Genomic DNA, 25,619 nt, shown 5'->3' with positions numbered 1-25,619 from the left:
AAAATCTTAAATGTATATATACTTTGAAATAATTTGGATAGTAGTTCTAAGCATAATGCTTAGATTTTTAGTGGTTTCAGCGTTTATTAATACATTAAATGTACTTTATTTAATTGTATACTTAAAAATCTAAAAATAATTCTGTTTCCTTTTTCTAGAGATATAACTGCTATAAGCATCATTGGAGTGACACAAGAAAACCTGTCATTTTGGAAGTAACTCCTGGAGGCTTTGACCAAATTAATCCTGCCACCAACAGAGTGCTCTGCTCCTATGACTACAGAAATATTGAAGGCTTTGTAGATCTCTCTGATTACCAGGGAGGGTTTTGTATTCTTTATGGAGGATTCAGCAGATTGGTAAGTAGTATTTTTAAAAAGACATTGAAGAGGGACATGACAATGTGAAACAAAATGGGCTCCTTATTTCCCTTTATATGTATCATTTTAAAATACGACAGCCTTATTCATTGGAAGTGAAGGCCTTGATACCAAACGTGCCTCAGTTTGAATCCCAGTTTTCTACTCGATCAATAAGGAGTAATATGTATAGCATAAGACTTTTTCTTTTTTAAGAAGATTGTGTAGTGTTTCTAAAAATGCTTTGTATAATAGATGATTTAATATTAAATAAAGTGTTGGGTATTTTTTCCTCTTCTTAAAACAAACAAGCAAACAACAGCAACAAAAAGCTTCTTACTCAGTAATGTGAGAGGCAGGCAGAAACGGAGCGTGTGCTCCCGTCTGCCGGTTTGCTCTGCGGATGCCGTCGGTGGCCAGAGGCTCCTGTCACGTGGGCTGCAAGGATGCAGGCACCTGAGCTGTGAACTGACCTCCGGGACCTGCACTAGCAGGAAGCTGGGTTGGGAACCCAGACAGCCTGATCGGAGATGCCCAGGTGCCAAGCTGCGTCTTAACCGCAAGGCCAGATGCCCACCCTAGTGATTTTCATGGGTGTTAATGGCATACATGAAAGTTTCTAAGTTTTCGTTGAAAAATAATTATAATCCAATAATCCTAACTGTTTGTCAGGTGGAATATGAGTATATATTACAGCTGCAAATTTACAATCCATTGTTTGTTTTTGTTTTCAAATTCACAACTATTTGTACTTAAATTCTGGAATGCAGAAGTGACTTGAGTTGCTAAAAGCTATTAGTCATTTATAAAAGCTGAACTATATAGATGGTGATCTTTTTTGAAAAGTATCCTGTTGTCGTTAAGAAAATGTTACCGTGGATCTCAAAGGTGACCCCAGTCTGCGTGTGGCACATGATCACCTGTAGCTGCTGCGACCAAGTGTGGTCTTGGATTACTATTCCAGGTTTTCATGTTTTGTACGTGCGCTTCACATTGAGTAGTTGAGCCAAGGCATCCATTTTAAAGACGGTAGGAAATAAACAGAATGACAAGATGCTGGGAAATTGGATTTATAAAAAAGCTTACTGTTAAGAGTTACAGGGTCCTTTGCATCCTGTATTTCTGTTTCCCATTTAGGGGTACTTTCGTTTTCCCCACCTGAAAACAACAGGACATTTTATTGTTCATGAGCGTAGGTTGGAACAGTTAAGAGCCGAAGGAAAGCTGTGTTTCTGTGCCCCCGCCGCAGCCCACAGCCTGCTGTTACGGTGCTCTCCTCTCGGCAGAGGGAGTTTGAATGTGTGACCCCTTGGGGAAAGCAGATCCAGGGCAGGAATGTGGCCTTGCAGGCTCTCACGGTAACAGCCAGACAGCACAGAACAGCAATAAAGTGAATGTTGCAGGAGAGTTGTTTGATTCCCTTGTTATTGCCAGCTCTGTGTTACTGCTTGAAGACAGAAAGAAGGCTGAATTTCAGAGTAAAGCCAGCCCTCTGATTAACGAGCTCTGAGCGATGGATTCAGCTGATGGACAGTAAAATATTTGGGGAAGAAAAATGTGTCTGTACTCAGCGCGTACAGATTGTCTTCCTTGTCGCCACTCCCTAAAGAACACAGGGTAACCATGATTTGCATGTCACTTGCAGGTGAACAGCTGAGAGGTGAATTGACATTAACAGGAGAATGGGTGTGAGTTGTGTGTTTGTGGAAGGGATTTGACAGATGTTGATGTCTGCAGGGGTCCTGGAGCACTCCCCAAGGGTGCAGCTGTTACCTCCCTTTTCAAAGACAGCGGTGAGGGGCAGGTGCTTTCCACGGGACTCAGGCACTGCCAGGCACGTACATCCAGAGGTCACAGGTTTGTGCTGTGGCTGTGCTCTGGCTCCAGCTTCCTGCCGCTGTTCACCCTGGACGGCAGCAGTGGTGATCTGCGTGACTAAGTCCTTGCTGCCCAGATGGAAGACGCAGACGGGGTCCCATGCTACTCGCTGGTCCTGGGCCAGCCTGGCTGTTGCAGGCATTTGGAGAGTGAAGCAGTCAATGGATGGTCTTTGTTTGGTCCGTCTTCTGTCTTTCTCAAGTAAAAAAATGAAAATAGAACGTTAGGAAAGAGGTAGATTCCATTCATTTAGTTTGTTGCAGGGTTCTGTATCTCAGACTTTGTGGTTTTAATTTGGTAAGTTTTCCAACTACAACCCACTACTCGCCCACCTCTGGTAGGTTCCCCTGCCTCTCTTCTTGAGAACTGCTACTTTAATCTCTTTGAGATGATTTAATACGCTTGTATTTTAGTTGTTTCAACTCCGACTTACTGAATTTCAAAATTTGCGCAGCATTTGTTTGCATCAGAGCAAAGAGAAGAGATTATCAAAAGTGCAATAGATCATGCCGGCAACTACGTGGGTATCTCATTGCGGATTAGGAAGGAACCTTTAGAATTTGAGCAATATTTGAATCTTCGTTTTGGAAAATACAGTACCGATGAATCCATCACATCCTTGGCAGAATTTGTGGTCCAAAAAATATCACCTAGACATCCGGTAAGAGCCGCATGCAGAAATAAAAATCTGCTCACCTAATTTGATATTTTTGTTCAGTAACTTTTTGATAATGTGTGACTTTTATTGTTTGAAGGAGCCTGTGAAGAGAGTCTTAGCACTTACGGAAACGTGCTTGGTGGAACGAGACCCGGCCACGTACAATATCGCAACGGTGAAACCCTTAGGAGAAGTGAGTCTCAGCATTATTAGCTGAAATAGACTTCCTCCTATTGATAATTTGACGTAGTTTTCCATTTCAGGGTTCGGTATGCTTAAAGAGTGGGAATCAGGAGGAATTGTTTATTAAATATTTAAGTTTATATTTATTGGTGTTAAAGCAGTGGCTATTATAAAAGTTTGCTTTCTGAGTATATAAAAGAGGAACTTTTCAATAATTCAAAATTTGATGCTTAACACTTTAAGTGTCAGACTCTAATGTTGTAATCAAGGTACATTTTTAAATACCTTAACTGATGTATGTTTTTTTTTAAATGAAATAACATTAAATTAAACTTTTCTTTTAAAATTTTTGCTTTTGTTAGGTTTTTGCATTGGTTTGTGATTCAGAAAATCCACAGATTTTTACCATTGAATTTATAAAAGGGCAGATTCGAAAGTACTCTTCAACAGAAAGGTACTGTGAAAAATGTCACCCCGCTCTTGAGCTCCTGGGTGTGTGGGAGGTGAAGTGCTTGGCCAACTTCAGAATTACTTGAGGAAAGACAATGTTGTGTATTTACAATGACTTTTTGCTAGTTGTCACAATTATGAAGACAACGAAAGAGTTAGTTTCACTTAAAATGATATTATGGAAATGAAGTCTTTTTGTAACTAGCCTGAGAGACGGTGCTTCCCTCCGCTGGTTTACTGCCTGGATGCGCAGTGGTTCCTGGCGGGGTCCAGACCCAGCGCTAGAGGCTCCCACGGGCAGGAGAGACACTCCTGTCCCAGTGTCGGCTTGAGCAGGAAGCTGGGGTCAGAAGCAGAGCGGGTGCTGATTCAGATGCTCCAGTAGGAGATGCACATGCGGCCTGGTCCTGACCGCCGCAGCAGAAACCAGTGCTTGAAGGGCGGTGCCTTTAACTGCTGCTGGTCAGGGAGTAGCCGCAGGTTACTTCTGTATCTACGCTGGGGTTAGAAATGCTAAACCAGTTTCCCAGTGGAATGTTCCTGTGAACTGCTGTAGCTCCTCAGTAGGCTTGGTTACAATGCTGTTCTGTAAATGACTGCGTTTCCCTTTATGTGTTCTGATGCACTTGGCATTTGCTGCATTCCGGGTAGTTCTTTCATGCTGTTTGGTAGATTGAGATTGGTTGTACTTTTTAAATGACTACACACTGGGCCCAGCGCAGTAGCCTAGTGGCCACAGTCCTTGCCTTCACCAGGATCCCATGTGGGTGCTGGTTCATGTCCTGGCTGTTCCACTTCCTTTCCAGCTCCCTGCTTGTGGCCTGGGAGAGCAGCACAGGAGAGTTCAAGGTCTTGAGACCCTACACCTGCATAGGAGACTCGCAGGAGGCTCCTGACGCTTAGCTTTGGATCGGCTCAGCTCCGGCCGTTGTGGCCACGTGGGGAGTGAATCAGCAGATGTCTCTCTCTCTCTCTCTGTAAATCTGCCTTTCCTAAGAAAAATAAATGCATCTTTAAAAAAATAATAATAAATTACTACAAACAATTCTGGCATACGTTGGGACTGTGTAGCAATAAGGTCCAACCTTACTGAGGTCTTTTTTTTTTTCACTTAGTGTAGTATGAGCCATAACTGTTTTATTATTTTAGAAAGTGTTAAATCTAAGGTCAGCAGGAGTGAAGTTTTAAACAGTAGATTATGTATTATTTTTCCTGTCCTGAAAGAAAGAGAGGAAAGTGATGTGTCCATTGGGTGTCAGTGGCGAGGCGGGGTGCTGCCTGTCGGATTTGGGTGCCGAACCGGAAAGACAGGGCTGGATTGTCTGTGCAGTAAGGGTCAAGAGGACATATGACATGCCTATTGGACGATTCTGTTTTTGCAAAATTTCTTTTTAAAAAGTTAAACCGTTGAGATGGCAGATCAGTGTTTGCCAAGGGCGGGGCAGCTGTTGGGTTAAATGGGCACAAAGGGCATCAGAACTACATTTTGAAAATAATGATTGTATAGATTGACTGAAAATCAGTATCCTGTACATTATAATTCAGTGCATTTAATGATTTGTGAGTTAGACCTGAGTAAGACTGTTTGAAGCGCTCTAGCTGTAGTGGTTCCGTTATCTCTGGGGTTTTCTGCCGGCACGGGGAGGGGGGGCAGGCCCTAGAGCCCCAGACTCCCCCTGAGTGCTTCCCCTTGGACCCCCTGAGTGTGCCTGCACAGGCTCTGGGCCCGCGCTGCTTCTCATCGGGTCCGTCTTCGTTGCCGATCTCAAAGCCTTCTTTCTGCTAACCCTTAGAGATTCCCTGCTGGCAAGTTTGCTGGACGGAGTCCGAGCATCCGGGAACCGGGACGTGTGTGTCAAGATGACGCCAACTCCCAAAGGCCAGAGGTGGGGACTGCTCAGCGTGCCCGTCGACGAGGAGGTTGAGAGCCTTCACCTCAGATTCCTGGCCGCGCCTCCAAGTATGTGCTCCCTGACGCGTTTCACTCCATCCTGTAACAGTCATTAAAACTTAGGAATGCAAACCTCTGAGTCTTGAACATGTTTGTTTTCTTACAGATGGCAACTTTGCAGATGCTGTGTTCAGGTTCAATGCCAACATTTCCTACAGTGGGGTGCTACATGCAGTAACACAGGATGTAAGATAAATTTGTCATAGTTTGCTCGTTGTTGTTAACTTTGGATATGAAAACTTTTTTGAAATGTTCTTCCTTCACCTAGGGTCTCTTCTCAGAAAACAAAGAAAAACTGATTAATAATGCCATTACAGCGTTGTTGTCCCAAGAGGGGGATGTGGTTGCTTCCAACGCGGAGCTGGAGAGTCAGTTCCAGGCGGTGAGGAGGCTCGTGGCTTCCAAAGCTGGCTTTCTGGCCTTCACTCAGCTTCCAAAGTAAGTTGCTTTTGGAGACTTCTCGAGTTGTGCATAGTGAGCAGTTTCCCTCCGACCATCCTTGGTGCTTTTCATACAGTGATGAAGTGCTGCTGTTGTGTTACGAAAAGTAGGAAGAAGAGGTGTGGTGCTGAGGGAGTGTGTGCCCCACACTGCACTGCAAGTTTGGGGTATCACATACCTTCACAAACGTCTTCCCCAAAATCACATTTATGAAACTAGTAAGTCTCAGGGTAGCATTCAGACTTCCATAACTCCTGCAGTGTGTAATGCAGAGGAGCGCAGGGTGAAGGGTTCATGCTGTTGTCACGCGCGTGCCTTCTGTGCCGCAGGTTCCGGGAGCGTCTCGGGGTGAAGGTGGTGAAGGCTCTCAAGAGGAGCCACAGCGGGGTCGTCCACGCGGCTGTCGATATGCTCTGTGCCCTCATGTGTGTGAGTAAGACGGGTCCGACGACCGCAGAGCATCCTCACTGCCTGGTGGCTTGATTCGCCCACAGGCTGACCTCACCTTGCCTTTTACAGTGAAGTTCTTGATCCTGTTTGTCCTAAAGGGTTCTCATAGTGATTTATTTATTCGGAAAACCTTTGTTCAGCACAGGCTGCATGCCAGGCAGTGTTTTGGTACTAGATGCATACGTGGTTTGAAGCAAAGTTTTGCTTCCGTCAGCTTGCTGGTAGGAAGGGAGGCCTGTGCGTGCAGTACAGAGTCTGTCCCTGCGCCCTCTGGGGCCAAGCGTCACTCCAAGGCAGTACTTCATTTTCATTTGGAAAGTGAGAAAGGTGAAAAAATTCTAAGCCAGTCATCCTGGAAGATGTTACATTTGATCTTCCATCTCTGAGAATTCTTTCCATGAAGAGGAAATAGCATCCGTAAGCAGATTTAGGAAGCAGTAGACAGTCCCTCGGTTCCACGTTGGGGTAACTAGAGCTTTGAAGCTGGAGTTAGCTGTGCAGTCACGACAGGCTTCCCGCGTCACAGAGCTGGCCTTTTACCCCGTTAAGGGACGCTTGGCAAGCTGTGCCTTACAGCAGCAGTACTGAGCACTAAGCTTGAGGAAGTTCCCTCTGGTGGTTTGCAGAGAGTAATTTAGAGGTCAGACTAGAGGCAGGAAAAGCAAATTTTGTAATAAAAAATAAAAAATGAGAGCCTGAGCTCGGCTCTTGGCGGAGACGTTTCAGCGCTGTCCTGAGTGTGCAGCTCTGACGCCGTGGCTTGTACGGAGTTAGACTGTAGTCCCTGCCAGTCTGTGAACCAGCTGGAACTTGTCCTTCAGGGAAGTATTTCAGGCAGACTTAGTGGGATAGAACAGAGAAACGGTGACTTGCACTCCTGGAACTTTTTATTCCCAAAAGTACACTGTAGTTTATCTATTTTATTAACTCCAAAAATCCATTAAGAGAATTAAGTAGCTAGATATAAAATAATAATGGTGTTATATATGCATGTTGAGTCTATTATAATAAGGTATGTTAACTGTATGTTCTATATGAGCTGTCTCATTTAAGCTTCATAATAGTTCCATAAATACTAACTCCTGTTTGTGGCTGAAAGAGGTGAGGCTCAGAGAGGTAACTTCACCTGTCCTGAAACCTCTCAGACGCAGTAGTTAAAGTCAGATGTTGAGTCCTATTCCTGTCCATCACGGTGGAATGCACTTTTAAAAAATACATATTTTTAATGGAAAGGCAGATCTCTAGAGAGGAGAGACAAAGAAAAAGATCTCCCATCCGCTGGTTCACTCCCCAAGTGGCCGCAGTGGCTGGAGCTGAGCCAGTCTGAAGTTAGGAACCTCTTCCTGGTCTCCATTGCAGGTGCAGAGACCCAAGGCTTATGGGCCATCCTCCTGTGCTTTTCTGGGCCACAATCAGAAAGCTGGGCAGGAAGTGGAGCAGCTAGGACACACGCCAGCATCCATATGGGATCCCAGTGCTTGAAGGAGAGGATTAGTCAGTTGAGCGATTGTGCACCAGACTCTAGTGCTTGGTTTTAATGTCCAGTTTTATCATTGCTAATTTGAATTATAAAATTTACAAGGAGGTCTTGACCTGTGAGAGAATCACGTTAAAGTGAAACGTTGAGCTCTTTGTGGGGGAAGTGGGATCCGACTGAGGAGGAGATGTCACTTCTGCCTGCATGTCTCGTCTCGAGCTTCCTGTCTGCCTTGCGCTCTGAAGGCTGTGGTTTTCACGTTTCCAGCCTGTAGCAGATGCTCTGTGAATGACTTGTGTGTGAGCCTAACACATGGGACCACTTTTGAATTGTCACTGTTTTTGATCAACAGCCCATGCATGATGACTATGACTTAAGACAAGAACAGCTAAACAAAGCTTCTCTTCTCTCTTCAAAGAAGTTTCTGGAAAACTTACTGGAGAAATTTAATTCCCATGTGGTAAGTTGTATTTTAACTTTTACATTTGGGAAATAGTGTACCATTATTGAAAGATATTCTTAAAGTATAATGTGAACTCTTTTTTTTTTCTTTTTGGTTTTAATTGCAGCTCGTAAAATTTTGAAAATGTTAGTTGGTGGCAGTTCAACTTGATTGCTGACAGCAATGTTCTATCTTAGGACTCTCCATTTGTCTAAGAATACGTTGGAGAGCCTTTATATAATCATATTCTAGATTGTTTTCTCATTCTTTAAAAATTTAATTATATGATGCAGTGGTCTCAATCAAAAGCTTATTCCTTAGTCACTGACAACATTTTGGGAGATGCACATTCTATAATATCTAGAAGGAGCATGAGCGAATTGCAGATTTTGTGCTTCGCCTTAGTCATACACATTTGGACCATCCTAGTTAAATATTTGAGTGATTTAATTATGTTTCTTTGAAGCTGATGGACGTTAGATTCACTGTATCTGAAAAACAGAAGCTGTTTAGGAGTCATCATGTTGAGAAACTGAAGTGGGCTTTGTGTCTAACACACAGAACAGGAAACAGGAATGCTGTGAGGTTTTCTTGAGATCTCTGTTTGTGTCCTGAAGGCAGTTTCTCGCTTGTTGCAGGATCATGGGACCGGCGCCCTGGTTATTAGCTCACTGCTGGACTTCCTCACCTTTGCCCTCTGCGCTCCTTACAGCGAGACAAGCGAGGGGCAGCAGTTTGATATGCTGCTGGAGATGGTGGCGTCCAATGGAAGAACCCTCTTCAAACTCTTTCAGGTGAGAGCGTGTTTTTATGAATAGATACGAATTAAAACAAACCTACTTTCAAAATCAGAATGTTTTATAAAAATACTACATGCATGCTTCTATGTAATGACACATAAAACCAGCCTAGTATATTATCTTAAGACATTTTATCCCTGTGTGAGTGTCTCATGGTATTTATTTGAACGTCAGAGAGACCCAGCTTTCAGTACTGTTCCGCTGCTCAGGTGCCTGCAGCAGCCAAGGCTGGGCCAGGCCGAAGCCCTTAGCTGGGAGCTCTGCCTAGGTCTGCAGCACCCGAGGCTGGGCAGGGCTGAAGCCTGGAGCTGGGAGCTCAGTCAGCCTAGGTCTGCAGCATTGGGTGGCTGGGCAGGGCTGAAGCCCGGAGCTACTTCCAGGTCCTACCCCTCACCTGGGTAACAAGAGCCCAAACATTTGGGCCATTTTCTGCTACTTTTCTCAGCTGTCAGCAAAGAGCTGGATCAGAAATGGAGCAGCCAGGAATTGAACCAGTGCCCTTATGGAATGCTGTCCCAGCAGGCGGTAGCTTATCTTGCTATGCCACACACTAGCCCCTGTTTTGAATGACTCTTTCCAATTTCAAAGTAATGACCATCTCCCCCCTGTTTCCTTAAACCTATAGTAGGTCCTTTACTAATCCCTGAATAAGGTGAGCTTCAGCAGACTGCTAAACATGAGAAAAGTTAATAGAAAAACAAAATTTAAATATATTGTGTATTTTCTGTGAACTTTTTCAAGCCTTACATTTGCTTTCTCTTAGTGTCATTTTCTGATATGATACATTCAAGTAGTTAACAAGTATGTATCATACATTTATTAAATACATGCCAGCTGTTTCCTACTAATATAATTTGCTTGTGTTTACATATCTACTTCTATAAAGTTGTATTGTAAGAATACCTAGAGTATTTAGCCAAATTGTGATTGACTTAGAGCTGTATTCTGTACTGATTTTGTGACCTGTATCAACTGTAGATTGTCCTGAAGAGCAACAGTTAAAGGTATTGAGACAAAATTGTTTTTAATCAGTGATGTCCTCCCCCTCCCCCTGCCCTTTTAAAGCATCCTTCCATGGCCATCGTGAAGGGAGCCGGATTGGTTATGAAGGCAATAATAGAGGTGAGACAATGGTTTGAAATCTTAAACTTAAACTGAATGTTGATCAGCTAACAAAATTACCTTTCAATATTTCATGAAAATGTGCAATTACCTGAATAAGAAAATTAATTTTAACTCTTTAATTAGAAGTTCATTAGTAAAGTAAGAGCTTGAAATTCTTAAGTTATAGAGCAAATAAACCTTTCTGCATTATTATTTATTTGAAAATATTAAGAGTATGCTTCTCTCTTGCTTTTCATTGAGGGATGAGGATGATGATATTGAAATCTTGAATGACTGTTTTATACCAAAAACCTAGTGAAGTTGATTCATAACAGTGATGTCACATGGTAATGGCAGCAGAGTGTTGTTCATGTCAAAGTGCGTTTGTAATTGCCCATCAGGGCATCTCATTGTAGGTGGGAGTAACTGGTTCTCTAGGGCGGATGCTTTAGCCTCTGTGTGTGTTTTCTTTTCAAAGCTTCATTTACGTGTTAGAGAGGCAGAGAAGAAGTGGTTCACTCTCTAAATCCCACGACAGCTAGGGCTGGGCCTGAGTGACGCCAGGAGCCAGGAACCCAAGTCCTCAGGCCGTGCTCTGATGCCGCCCAGGTGCATGAGGGTGCGTTGGTAGGGAAAGGGTTGGAGGCTGCTACGCTGCCTCCTGTGGGCCGTGCATCCCGAGTGGTGCTTTAACCTCCCATGACACCCAGCTGCCTTCTCTGTTCCCTGAAAAGATGACGGCTGTGAATTTCAGCTACGATTGAAATCTCTTCTGATTCTTGCATGCTGTTGTCACAGTAGCAACTTGGAGAAATTATAAGAGTACTCCTACTTCTAAGAACAACAAAAATAGCAAAAAACTGTAGCTGCTGTGGCACGTAAAACTTAGTAATAAGCACAAAATTGGCATACTTTTAAATAGCATGTGGACATTGAACTAGTAGGATCGGATCACCAGTGTTTGCATTTTAACAGATACATACATACACGTGCATGCATACATACATCTAAAGGCTGATTTTCTTTGCTGTGGTTAAGGACTTCTGTATTAAATTTTAACTTCAAAAGTAAGTACAGGTTCTTTCTACTTTTATGTAGTTTGCAGTAGGCAAGGAGACCATGAGACCAAATGAAAGTGTACATTTGACCTGATCCACCAATATCTGGCCATTTATATAGTATATGCCACTTATGCATTATATACAGAAATATTTCTTAAGTGCCAAGAAAAGCCAGAGTGTTGACTTTGGGCTTCAGGTAGACAGCGTGCAGGTCAGAGCCATAGCCAGTTCCTGGAGTTGGCATCTTTCTGGTCCTTTAAATCCTGGCAGATACTTGAAGTTACTGTCTTGGGAGCTCATGTGGAATGCCACAGTACAGTGCAGGCTTTATCTGCTCCAGTTTATGGTCTGTGTGTGTGTACCATACATTCATTTGATATAATTGTATTTTATACTCTATTAACATTTTGAGCATTTTTGACAAGATTCTAAAGGCCACATTACTTTATAATTTCTGACTAGTAATCCTGTTTATCTTACCCATTGCCAAAAGTAAAATCAGAATTTGAAAAACTATAGTTACATCAACTTTAGGGAGTAACTATGTTCCCCCTGAGAGTGCATGTGCATATATCACTAGTGAGAGCCAATGCCCGCGGCAGCAGTTACTACACACACTCCAGAGCACCTGGCCCTGGGCATGCGCACATGCAGCCGTAGTATTCAGTCTGGCAAAGCACAATTCATAAAGGTAAACTCACTTCAAAATATTTAAACCTCATGCCAAAGACAAATAATATTCTAAAAATTACCTATACCATGCCCTGTCTGTGTTACATTTGCCTGTTGTGCTGTTAGTTTTGACTATTAACTGTTTTATGTAAAGATGTAAGATTAGTTTTTTACAGTTGTGATAGCTTGCTGTAGATTGATGCTTTAGGGATCATCTTGCCCTTTTTCCAAAGGAAGGTGACAAAGAAATTGCTACAAAAATGCAGGAACTTGCCCTAAGTGAAGGTGCCTTACCTCGACACTTGCATACAGCGATGTTTACAATCAGCTCAGATCAAAGGATGCTTACAAATAGGTAGGTCGCTTCATTTGCTATAAATTAACTTGCTGTTTAGAGATTGGATTCAGATTCTACATCAAGCAACCTGAACAAGTGGTTTACACAAATGTTCCCTTTTATTACAGTAATTCAGCTCTTTCCCAGTCCTTGTAGAAGATTGTACCCAGATTCTCATCGTCTTCTCCCTGCAGTGGTTTGAAGAGGGGGTGGGAACTGCTTCCTTTGTCTCCCTTGTGATGCGGCTTTCAAGCCAGACTCCTGGCCGCGAGTGGGTACAGGACCTGGAAGCTTGTGGGGGGCAACCACATGCCAGGCCCTCTCCCTTTCCTGTGACCATCCGGTGTTCACATGATACTGTGTCAAAGCAGAGTTGATTTTTAAATATCTTTGGTCAATTGATATTCCTGCTTAAAAAGAAATGAAAACCTTAAACATATATCCAGCCTACACTGGGTTTATCCTAAATCTTTTGAACTTAAACAATGACCTGTTTGTTGGATCTTCTTCATCTTGTAATAAGCATTCAGATACGAGAAACATATAAACCTTGTCATTTAGTAACAGGCTACGTGAGTTCTAGCCCTTACATTTTTAAAAAAAGGCATTTTTTTTTTAATTGGAAAGGCAGATATACAGAAAGATGTCATGTCCTCTGGTTCACTCCCCAAGTGGCCACAACGGCAGAAGCTGAGCCATCAGGAACCAGGAGCCTCTTCCAGGTCTCCCACTTGGGTGCAGGATCCCAAGGCTTTGGGCCAAACGTCCTCACCTGCTTTCCCAGGCCACAAGCAGGGAGCTGGGATACAAACTGGCACCCTTATGGGATCCTGGCAGATGCAGGCAGGGATTTAGGTGCTGGGCCACCGTGCTGGGCCCAGCCTTTTCCGTCTTCATGGTTCCTTTCAGGTCTCCAAGCAGCCTGCTATGACGTTAGTAAAAACCATCTGTATCACATGTATCATACATGTGATTAACAGTATTTTTTACTTTTTAAATAATTGCATAAAACTGCTGAGTTATGCTACTTTGTTTAATACTGTAAATTTCGTTTCTTTGTCATTTGTGTCCAATGACAAAATTATTCCTGTCACAATATGCTACCCTGCCATTAATTTTCTAGTATTGAGATCTATTTTAGAAGCTCTCTGCTTGCTTCACTTGTCAGTGTCAGACACAGAAATGTCCTGTGTTCCTGGCAGCACACCTTCCTGTACAAGTTGCTGTTTCCCATAGTGCTATCTCCTTGGCTATTTTACATTAACTCGCCTGTGTTAGACGTCCGCTTACAAAACAAGGAAACTAAAATCAATCAATTGAATTTCCAGTTAACATGTTAATTCAAGAAACATTTTAATTTGGAGAAAATTCCAAAATGTTATCAATATTTAGATTACTGCCTCAGTTTTCCATATTAAAATACTAATTTTCATAATCATTTTTAAATCAAAATGATTGTTTTAATTATAACCATATGTTTCTTATAATTATGATATTTTGTTCTTAATAATTCCTTTCTGTTCTAGCTGAGATAAAGCAGCAAACCTTTCTCAACGTCTGCTTTTTTCAGACAGCTAAGCAGGCACTTAGTCGGGCTCTGGACGGCCGATAACACAACAGCGACCAACTTGTTGAAACGCATTTTGGTGAGTCGCTGGAGAAACGGAGGAGGTTTTCACCTGTGGGTTTCTGCCCAGCAACAGTTGACTGAATACATTGTTTGTACTGTCAGTTTTTAAAAACATTTTATTGAGAAGGTATTTATGCTAGAGTTATCTCATAGTTGCTAACCCTAAGTAGCAAAATCACAACATTTTCTTGTTTGGGTTTTTAAGACTAAAAATCGATTTTGTGTGTGAAAATAGGTTTTGTTTTGTTTTTCGTTGCCGCTCGCAGCCGTCAGGCTTGCTGGCGTATCTGGACAGCTCGGACCCGGTGCCCGAGAAGGACGCCGATCGAATGCACGTTCGAGACAATGTGAAGATAGCAATGGTAATGTGGCCGCCCTGAGTGCTGCCTCGGGATTGAGCGGGCTGCTGCGTCGGATTCCTCTCTGAACCACACTGAGCGTTTAAGAAAGAAACAGAAGAATCCACTGCCTTGACGACCCATGTGTTATTGTGAATACCACCTTTCTTGAGATAGAATTCTAAACGTCATAAATTCACCTGTCTTTAGTGTAAAACACACATTTTAGTATATTTTGTCATGATTTTATGAATAGTACTTATATAAATTGTTTCTCTAATTCAGCTTACTGAAACATTTAAAAATGGGCTTCTAGTTTATGTATTATTTTCACATAATAAGAGATTGATAAATTAGTGAGAAGACAAACACTGAAAAGTTAATTAGGCCTTTTTTCTTATAAAATTGTGTTAGTTACTAATGATAGTTCGAGGCGGGATGTCCGCGAAAGCCGAGCATCTCTCCTGATGGACAGGTGTAGTAACTGCACAGATGGAATGAGGGTCTTCTCCTCGGTGCTTTTCTCCCACTGGGGTCTTGTCACCTCTCAGGGGTTCGCTGAACCCCAGTGTCCCGCATTAATGTGTCCGGTAAAAGGGTGTGACTCAGCTTTACCTAGAATTTCTAAATAAACTGGTCAACAGCTGGTAATAGATTTTAACTAATTTACAGGATCAATACGGAAAATTTAATAAAGTTCCAGAGTGGCAAAGACTAGCTGGAAAAGCTGCTAAAGAAGTTGAGAAATTTGCCAAAGACAAAGTGGACCTAGTGTTGATGCACTGGAGGGATCGGATGGGCATTGCACAGAAGGAGGTAAGTGTATGATCGGCTTTCAGATGTCTGGCACCAGTTATAGACTGATTTGTGCTTGAGTTAAATTCTGAAAACGAAGTGTTGTCAAGATGAACTAAAGTGTGCTATGCTGCCTTTGCTGGGTGTGTGTTCATTTATTGTTTTTTGAGAGGCAGATTTTGTAGAGAGGAGAAAGATCTTCCTTCTATTGGTTCACTTCCCAAATGACTGCAATGGCCAGAGCTGAGCCAGTGCAAAGCCAGGAGCTGCTTCTGGGTCTTCATGTGGGTGCAGGAACTTAAGGACTTGGGTTATCCAGCACTGCTTGCCCGGGCCACAAGTACGGGGCATCCAGGACATGAACCAGTGGTCATTGAGAATGTCGACACTTGAAAGTGGCGGATTAGCCAGTTGAACCGTCTTACGAGCCCCATGAGCTATGCTTCTTCAATAATTCTTTTCAAGAATGTATTACTCATTTTACATTCTTCTCTTGTGGTTTAGTATTTTCTTTGCTTGTTTGTTTCATTTGACACTGTCTTAATCAAGTATAGACAAAAGTCTACAACTTTATACTTATGATTCTATGACTAATGACAAACATTTTCATAATCTGAAAGAACTATGGATTTGACTTGGAGCAGAGCTGCTTAACCTCTAGTTCACTTACGTCCTTGAGAGATTCCTTCATATCTTCCAGTTACAAGTTTTACATCTATTCCTGTCCCAAGAGCAGGAACCATCGATTGATTTGAATAACAAATACCTTTAAGACTGCCTAAACTGTTGGTCATAGAGGTGGAGAAGTAGGTACACCTTTCCTGTGTTCAAGTGAAGGGAATTTTTTTTTTCCTTTTTGAAATTAAATTCAGGATACAAAGTGTGGTGAGCTTAAGTCTCTGCTACAGGTGTAAAATGTGTTGAATTGCCTGCTGTGCAGTTGTGTGTTTGTAATTTTTAAAATGAAAGTTGCACTTCACTTGTGTCTGAATGTGGATGCCTTCTTCCTTAGATGTTTGAGTCTGTAGTTGCTGGTTTGCCTCAATAGCACTTTACTAATCCATGATCTTGTACACTTACTGTATTCCCATGAATTTTGTGTTATTGCTTGTAAATGTTTGAAACAGGTCACTGTTTTTAACTGTTGAATATTTTATTTGTCAAAATGATGATGATGATGATGATAGTCTCAAATTGAGCACCGTGAAATTTCTTTTCCAGAATATTAGTCAAAAACCAGTTGTTCTTCGTAAAAGAAGACAAAGAATAAAAATAGAAGCAAATTGGGATCTCTTCTATTACAGGTAAACACCAGGCCCCCCCAGCGTGGTTTAACGGGTACATTGCCCTTGCAGGGCTTGGCGAGCGGTCTGGGACTGCCCAGTGATAGCTTAGGCAGCTTACAGGGTTCTTTCGTGGCTAGTCTGTAAGGGTGTAATATTCAGTGTTGCTCATTCCGTTTATTTTATAGCCACAAGTTTTATGTAATCTTATTCTCAACAGGAAATTTGATTTCTGCCAGTAGGATTATTTTCTCAGTGGAATTTATACTAGTAGCAATTATAGAAATTAAAATCTCATTTACTATTTTTAAAAATTATCCAGATTGGTTTCATATATATATATATTCTTATATTTTCCCATATTTTTAATTATTTTCTTCATTTTTATTTTCTTTATTCTTGCTTTGTTAATCCTAGTATCATTTTGAGGTAATAGTGAGTGATACTTGTAGATTTTTACAAACATGTTTATTGTTTCCTGCCCAGGTTTAGTCAAGACCATGCTAGGTCAAACCTGATCTGGAACTTCAAGACCCGAGAAGAGCTCAGAGACACTCTTGAGTCTGAAATGAGAACATTTAATATTGATCGAGAGCTAGGTAGTGCTAATGTCATCTCCTGGAACCACCAGGAATTTGAGGTAAAGTTCAATTTTGCAGTATTTTAATTCTTAAAAAGCAAGTATTTTCAGAATAATTTTACATTTAGTCTTACTGTGAGTCTTAAATGTTTTTTATACTAGAAATTTTATAACTTGATAACTTGTAGCTCTATCCCTACCTCCTAATTGTACAAAGAAAATACTGAAAATATGTAATCTTTGCTTGAGACAAAATTAAAAATTGATTCACTATATTAAGTTGGCCTTGTACCTGACACTTTTTTTTTTTTAATGAAGACCCCATGATCTTATACATTCCAGATCTGTTCTTTTCATTTCTGGGACCTTGTGATTCTTTCCGCATTGAAAGAACCTTCCTTGTTCTTGATTCTGACCGTGGCCCAGGTTGCCGTCTGTCTGTGTGTTGGTATGAGTGTGGGATAGAAACCAAGGCCGATAAATGTGATAGATAATCTTAGCTTCCTGTGTGTGATTTCTGTTTGATGTGGGTAAATATATATACTCACATGTAAAGATATGTACACACCCACATATTTGTACACACATAGACATGTACACACCCACATATTTGTACACATAGTTATGTACACACCCACATATTTGTACACACATAGACATGTACACACCCACATATTTGTACACACATAGACATGTACACACCCACATATTTGTACACACACACAGACATGTACACACCCACATATTTGTACACACACTTAGACATGTACACACCCACATATTTGTACACACACACAGACATGTACACACCCACATATTTGTACACACACTTAGACATGTACACACCCACATATTTGTACACACACAGACATGTACACACCCACATATTTGTACACACACTTAGACATGTACACACCCACATATTTGTACACATAGTTATGTACACACCCACATATTTGTACACACACATAGACATGTACACACCCACATATTTGTACACACACAGACATGTACACACCCACATATTTGTACACACATAGACATGTACACACCCACATATTTGTACACACATAGACATGTACACACCCACATATTTGTACACACACAGACATGTACACACCCACATATTTGTACACACATAGACATGTACGCACCCGCATATTTGTACACACATAGACATGTACGCACCCACATATTTGTACACACACAGACATGTACACACCCACATATTTGTACACACACTTAGACATGTACACACCCACATATTTGTACACACACAGACATGTACACACCCACATATTTGTACACACACTTAGACATGTACACACCCACATATTTGTACACACATAGACATGTACACACCCACATATTTGTACACACATAGACATGTACACACCCACATATTTGTACACACACACAGACATGTACACACCCACATATTTGTACACACATAGACATGTACGCACCCGCATATTTGTACACACATAGACATGTACGCACCCACATATTTGTACACACACAGACATGTACACACCCACATATTTGTACACACACTTAGACATGTACACACCCACATATTTGTACACACACAGACATGTACACACCCACATATTTGTACACACACTTAGACATGTACACACCCACATATTTGTACACACATAGACATGTACACACCCACATATTTGTACACACATAGACATGTACACACCCACATATTTGTACACACACACAGACATGTACACACCCACATATTTGTACACACATAGACATGTACACACCCACATATTTGTACACACATAGACATGTACACACCCACATATTTGTACACACACACAGACATGTACACACCCACATATTTGTACACACACACAGACATGTACACACCCACATATTTGTACACACACTTAGACATGTACGCACCCGCATATTTGTACACACACTTAGACATGTACACACCCACATATTTGTACACATAGTTATGTACACACCCACATATTTGTACACACATAGACATGTACACACCCACATATTTGTACACACATAGACATGTACACACCCACATATTTGTACACACATAGACATGTACGCACCCGCATATTTGTACACATACACACATAAACAGCCTGCCTGCAGTCTTGCGTTGCATCATGTCTCGGTGACACCAAATACATGATCGTGATCCCATAACATGATATCAGCAGGTAGCGTTGTAGTCATCTTGGCTTGTTTAAGTACATCTTCGCACGGTGACAGAGTTGCCTAGGGATGCATGTCCCACAGGGAATGCTGTTGGAGTGATGTGGGGTTGTGTATGATTTAAAGTGATGTGACACCTGTAAATGTGAGCCTGCACCTGGTGTGGGAGGCTTCCATCATTAACCAAGTGGCATTTCTAAAACACATAACAGTTTATTGTGTTCATTTCTGCCTCCAAGAAAAGCCTGCTTTCCTTTGCTTCTTGAGTGTGTTGTGTGAGTCCCACACCTCTATTCTTTTGTTTAGTCATTGCCTCCTGGCCACGAGATGTTGAGAACCCGCAGAGTGTCAGTCTTTAGGCCTCTTTTCCTTTGTCTTCCTTGCCTCCGTTCTCTGGTGTCATGGGTTTAATGAAGTTTTCTGGAGTGCTGATGCCGCCCAGATTTGTATCTTACTTAGATGACCTAAGACTTGGCATCCTGTTATTGGATGATCTGTTCAGCATCGAGGCCTTTTCTGCAAGATCCTGCTCTTGTTCTTCCTCTGAACCTGCTTCTCCTGCAATCTTTCTGCTCCTGGAGAATTCTTTTCTAGTCAGAATCCTTGGTGCCACCTTTTCTCTGGTGTTGCGTGTCTGGGTAGCCTGTGGATGCTGTGTGGGGTTCCTGCCAGTGTAGCCAGAAGCCCATTGCTTGCTCTGTTGGATGGTGCTCGTGCCACTGCTTCTGTCCTTCCCCCTGCCCTCTGAGGGAGGATCATCCTGTGTGAATGAAAGCACGTTGTTATTCTGGAACTCAGACCTCGGCGCTCCTGTGGCTTCCCATTTCACTCGGGGGGCTTGAAAACACCAATTCCTGCTTTTGTTTCATTGTCTTGCTTCTTGCTGTTTCTTTTGTCTATGCTCATTTTTTCCCTGCGTAGTCTTTTAATTTGTTGTCCCATCTCCTACAGATCTCATTGAATGTCATCGGTTGAGTGGGCCTTTCTGCGCTGTCTTGTTTGCCCCTCTATACAGGTGCATGCAGTTATGTGCACATTTTCCTGCCTTACCTCTCCCTGTTTTATTTTACTCCTTGATACTTACTATTAACCAGCTATCACACATATTTCTTTTCTTTGCCTGCTATGCCAGTGAGGGTACAGGAGCTGGATTAGAAGTGGAACAGCCAGGACTCGAACAACGTGTTGCCCATATGGGCCGTTGTCATAGGCAGCAGCCTAACATATTAGACGATAGTACTGGCCTCTGAACAGCTAGTTGTAAGAATAAGTCATGTATAATAACGAAGTGACAGAAAAAAAAGTAAGAAATGAAAATGCAGAAATTGCCAGAATTCTTTTGTAAGCTAAAATGATGTAATTTGCTTTTATTAATAAGGTTAAATATGAGTGCCTGGCAGAGGAAATCAAAATAGGAGACTATTACCTGAGATTGTTGTTGGAGGAAGATGAAAATGAAGAAAGTGGATCAATTAAGAGATCGTGAGCTATTTTTCATATCCTACCATATTTAATTTTGACTGTTTCATGTTGATTTCTGTTGTGAACTTTTTCTTTTTAAATCTAGGTATGAGTTTTTTAATGAGCTCTATCACCGCTTCCTGCTCACTCCCAAGGTGAACATGAAATGCCTGTGTCTGCAGGCCCTCGCCATCGTGTACGGGAGGTGCCACGAAGAAATCGGGCCTTTCGCAGACACGAGGTACATCATCGGGATGCTGGAGCGGGTAAGGATGTGTCTGAAGCAGCTGCTCTGTGAAGCTCAAAGTACGTTAGGTGTCAAGGTTTTACCCTAAATTTAAATTCTGTTTGAGTACACTGTTACTCTAACTTTCTACGTGATTTTTTTTTTTTTGCTATGATTTATATTCTTTTAAAAATCTGAGTAGCAAAGTGACTACCAAGTTAGTATTTTTCCATGTCAATTTATTTTGTATTAATTAGCTTGGAACTTGTACTGTCGTGTATTTTCCAATATGGGTAAACTGGTCAGATGTTTAAAAGAAATGTGCACCTTTGTGGTTTTCAATTTTGGAAAAATAAGAAATGATGCTGGCATACTAAGTTTAAAGGCGGTGAGGTAGCAGTAAACCACCCCCGCCCCAAAAAAGGGGTAACTTGAAGTTTGCACTTCGTATAAATCTTAGAAATGTTACTCTATACTTATAATTTTCTTAATTGTGACTCATGCTTTGTGGATTATATGCTGAGTCTGAATGAGATTCTAGAATGTAACTAAAAAAAACCACAACTAGAACAAAAATCTGTACTGATTGTTAAATTCTGTTCCATATTTAATTCCATTATTACTCCATTGGACTTACAGTACTTTGTATGTATTGTAAGCAGATGCACTTTCTCCTTCGTTCTGTTTGACATAATTTATGTGGGTATTTATTCAGGATTTTTACTTAATTCAAGGTATCATTTAGACTGAGTCTTTTATTTATTTCAGTTTTTACATATCTCCTTTGAGGTCTGTATTAATCTATGCAGGAGCTTTGACTAACTTTCTAGCTGTATTAGACAAGTTCTGTAAGTTAATTTCTAAGCTAATAAATTATTGTACTGGTCAAAATGACATTTCTTGTGGCTCTTGACTGCCCTTGTCAGATGACGGTGTGTTTCCCCTTCATTTCTGACTGAATTCTCGTTTATTTTTATAGTGCACAGATAAACTTGAAAGAGATCGATTGATCCTCTTCCTTAACAAGCTGATCCTTAACAAGGTATAGTATTTTTTTTAATAAATGTGCTTGCATAGAGATGAGCATAATTTGAGTTAATAATTCAGAGATAGTTCCCTTTTGCTTTTTAGGTCAGAAATTTTGTGTACTTTAAACTTGTGGAGGGAAAGTGTTTGCCAGCTTTCCCGGTATCTTCTGCCTCTATCTTGCATGTGTCAAATAAGCTAATACTAAGTTTTAATGAAGGATAATGAGTGACAGCTTCCTTAATTCATTTCTCTTGCAGAACAAACCAATAGCGTAGATTTTAAGTAAATGTTGAAATCTATACTTGAAATGAAAAGTTTTAATAGTATAAATCTTGATGATGAAAAGAATTCTCAAATGTAAAATAATGAGCTCTCTGTATGCTCTTTTAAAAGATTTTTTTTTCATGCTGGTTTCCAATAAGAACTTAGAGCCGTAATATATAATATTAACTTATAAATGGAAGATGCTGAAATTTCTTAGAATTTTCCAGGGCCAGCCTTGTGGCAGTTTCTGTTGAAGTGCTACCCTGCTTCTAGCCTGTGTTCCTCCTGATAGGTGATGGCAGTGTACCCAACTGCTTTGGGCTGCTGCCGCCCAGTGGGGACCAAGACAGAGGTCCTGGCTCCTGGCTTTGTTGTGGTTCGGGCCTCACTGTCGTGACCACTTGGGGAGTGGACAGTAAAGGGAAGATCTCTCTCTTTCTGCCTTCCAATTAAATTAATGTTAAATTTTTTTTCTAATAATACCCACTTGCCTACTTTTATTTTCAGTTTTAGTAAGTACTGAGCGTATTTTAAAGTGAAGTATGACTTGTAAGTCTCAGAAAATTATAATTTAACCTATAGTGTCTTTAGAATTTGTAAAAATTTGAAAAAGTGATTTGCTTTAAGATAACAAAAGTGAACTGGAGCATTATGCACATACAATCATCTTCATTAACAAAACTATTTTGGCAAAATGTGAAAGCAGAGTTTGTTATCAAATTCGTTAATTGTTATTTTTGCTTTGATTTCTGTCTTGATTGAATTTTTGGCGGTGTTTTGTTTGCTCCATGCATACCTGAGGACTGAGCGCTGGCTCACAGTCACGATGCTCCCTAAGCATCTCTTTCCATATCAGCAGGTGCCTGGCTCAGGTCCAGGCTCCAGTCCCAGCCCCAGCTTCCTGCTGATGCTCCACTGGACGGCAGCCACTGGTGGCTCAAGTCCAGGCTTGACTTCCTGGTTTCATCCCATCCCAGTCCCAGGCCAACCTCTTGGCTGGGGTTTGAGGAGTGAACCAGTGGATGGGAGAGTTATATGTTTCTCTGACTTCCAAAGTAAATTAAATTATTAATTTTAAAGCATTTAAATAAGAATTTTACTTTGTTTTTATTTGTCTGAAACATAATTTTGTGCTAAATCATTCCCCAAATAAAAAAGCCAGGGCTGAACCTGGGTGAAATCCGAGGCTAGACTCATGCAGCAGGTCTCGTGTATTGACGGCAGGGCCCTGCTGCCTTCTGGAGTGGGCCCGGGCAGGTGGCTGGAGCCCGAGCAGAGGTGTGATAGGAGCAGAGGCATTGTGGTAGAGGATCCAGCACCCCAGGCAGCAGCTTGCTCCTCTGTGCCACGAGTGCCTGCCCTTCAATAGCAGTGCTTACGTCATCTGTCTGTAATGCAGTCATGCCTTGCTGGTGTATGTGAAGTCAAGTAATAGCGAGTAATGCCAGCTGTGTCAGTTGTTGCCAAGGAGAGTCTGAATGTGTTCTTTGAGAAGCTTTTAGATATTAATACGTATTGGGGAGAAACGTTTTAGATTATGTAAACATTTCTTTTCCCAGAAAAATGTTAAGGATCTCATGGATTCCAATGGAATTAGAATCCTGGTGGACTTGCTCACCCTGGCACATCTCCACGTCAGCCGAGCCACAGTACCGCTGCAAGTACGTGTGCTTTTCTGGGGCTTACAAGCTAATGTTCTTTCAGTGCAGTTTTAAAATAAAAATAATCCAAAGTCAGTTCATATAGATGTTCAAAGAAGTATTTCTATATGCACAAGAAGCTGTTTCTGCAGTGAATTAAAATAGTAATCATGGTCCATGGGGGAATAGTCACAAAAAAGTGAAAGCACCGGAGGGACATCGCAGACGGACACGATGAGCCAGCTTTCCTGATGGGTCGCTTGTCTTAAACTCACTGTCCCTAAGGCGGCTCCTTTTGAGGCTGTGACTTCCGGGATTAAGTTGAAGTCATCTGGTATATCACTAGGGCTTTCAACATTTGGCAGGAGCTGGAAATACACTCTGCTTGAGGAACTGCTGGAGGAGTTGGAAGAGACCGGAGAGCAAAGCTGCAGTCTCCTGCAGGGCTTTTCCGATGGCTCCTTTGTAAAAGGGGTCTTTCTGTAGCTGGCTTAAATCTCTAGGTGATCATGTTTTGGTTTTGTTTGGTGCCATGGGACCAGGCAAGGTGTCAGGTTAGAATTTATCTGAATTGGAGATATCAGTACTCTATGAAGTGACCATTTCTATTATCAGACATGAACGGTGGTAACTACATTGTTTATTACATCCTATTGCACTGTGCCATGTCTTGTTCTGGTATACGGAAGGTGTTAGAAAATTTAAATTCCCCGAAAGACTCCCAAGATGATTACTGTTATTATTCCTTTTTTTCCTCATTTGCATGAGGAAACTGGGACAGACTTATTGAAAACCTTGTCTGAAGTTCCTTCACCCTCCGCCCCAAAGGAGCAGACATGCGGTTAGAATTCACATTATGTTCTTATCCATTCTGCTGTTCTCTGCATAGAGTCTGCAACTGAATTAGGGGGCATTTAATAATGCTGTGTAGGGGAAGGCGTTTAGTCCATCGATTCAGATACCAGTTAAGATGTGCCCGTCCTGCGCTAGATGAAACTTGGGTCTGATGATTTGGGAAGAGAACTGGTAGATGGGAGCGTGCCATGTATGTGTCTCTCATAAAAAAAGGAGTTGTAATGAAATATACTCAGCATATAAAAATTCTACCATAGGTTTCTCCTAAAACATTGATAAGAAAATGTTAAGAATTATTTATAGTAAAAAAGAAAAAATTGCAGCCAAGTTTGTAGTTTTTACTTGGCTTTATTTGGGATTCTAGAAAGTGACAGTAGTCCGTACTTGAGAATGTAACGGCCCGTGCCTGGGCAGGTTATATGTGTTAGCTAGGGAAGAGGAAGTGACGAACAGACAGGAAGTGGGAAGTAGGGAACAGCGCAGTTGGCTGCAGCTTGTGTCCATCTGAGCATGGATTGCACACTGTGCTGCCAGGCTGAGTGAGCCTCAGCTGCAGCCACAAGCCAGTTAGCTTCCAGTTCATTGTGTGTGCAAGCAGCTTCAGGCCAGACTTAATTCATATTAGCATTAGTGAAGAAAATTATTAGAACTATGTTTAATATCCCCAAGTCTTTCCTGTTAGCATTTTAACTACTTAATCTCAAATGTTTATTGAAAAAATTGCTCTTCCTTTAAAGAACTTCTGTACTGTGGGCTTTGTGGTTCAAGGCCAATGATGCATGTTTGTTTATATAATTATTTGCTATATGTTCGCCACTAAAGTGTAGTGTCCTGCGAGTTTCATGATGATCACAATGAATGTAAATGTCCTTGAACTTAGCTGAAATTGCTCAGAGAATTCAGGAAACTATTTACCTCAAAGGCGCAATTAAGAAGAAAATAAGTTTTGACTATTGGATTAGGAATCTAATAATTAACTGTTAAGGAACTCTCAAAGGGCCACAGGGGAATGTAGGTACCCAATTGGTACTGTCAGCTTTGTTTTATGACATCTGCTTC

At 41.5% G+C, this 25,619-nt stretch overlaps 1 protein-coding gene across 2 annotated transcripts in view; it reads left to right on the top strand.

Moving 5' to 3' along the window:
- DNAJC13 (DnaJ heat shock protein family (Hsp40) member C13) overlaps positions 1–25,619 on the top strand; it is a 90,849-nt gene that overhangs the window by 24,640 nt on the left and 40,590 nt on the right. For both annotated transcript variants that reach the window (XM_040962837.1, XM_040962847.1), the window contains exons 6-26: positions 159–359; positions 2,692–2,898; positions 2,993–3,088; positions 3,441–3,532; positions 5,322–5,488; positions 5,586–5,665; positions 5,748–5,917; positions 6,250–6,349; positions 8,200–8,307; positions 8,928–9,083; positions 10,155–10,211; positions 12,160–12,281; positions 13,834–13,909; positions 14,160–14,255; positions 14,904–15,047; positions 16,248–16,330; positions 16,796–16,949; positions 20,464–20,567; positions 20,653–20,812; positions 21,752–21,814; positions 23,625–23,726. In XM_040962837.1, coding sequence (XP_040818771.1) covers positions 159–359; positions 2,692–2,898; positions 2,993–3,088; positions 3,441–3,532; positions 5,322–5,488; positions 5,586–5,665; positions 5,748–5,917; positions 6,250–6,349; positions 8,200–8,307; positions 8,928–9,083; positions 10,155–10,211; positions 12,160–12,281; positions 13,834–13,909; positions 14,160–14,255; positions 14,904–15,047; positions 16,248–16,330; positions 16,796–16,949; positions 20,464–20,567; positions 20,653–20,812; positions 21,752–21,814; positions 23,625–23,726 — 2,538 coding nt within the window. The remainder of the gene's footprint in view (positions 1–158; positions 360–2,691; positions 2,899–2,992; positions 3,089–3,440; positions 3,533–5,321; positions 5,489–5,585; positions 5,666–5,747; positions 5,918–6,249; positions 6,350–8,199; positions 8,308–8,927; positions 9,084–10,154; positions 10,212–12,159; positions 12,282–13,833; positions 13,910–14,159; positions 14,256–14,903; positions 15,048–16,247; positions 16,331–16,795; positions 16,950–20,463; positions 20,568–20,652; positions 20,813–21,751; positions 21,815–23,624; positions 23,727–25,619) is intronic.

Source organism: Ochotona curzoniae, unplaced genomic scaffold (assembly GCF_017591425.1).
Source record: "Ochotona curzoniae isolate NIBS_2020 unplaced genomic scaffold, NIBS_Ocur_1.0 contig_1302, whole genome shotgun sequence".
Lineage (NCBI taxonomy): Eukaryota > Metazoa > Chordata > Mammalia > Lagomorpha > Ochotonidae > Ochotona > Ochotona curzoniae.
Note: the sequence above shows the minus strand (reverse complement) of the source record. Positions and strands in the feature narration are given on the sequence as shown.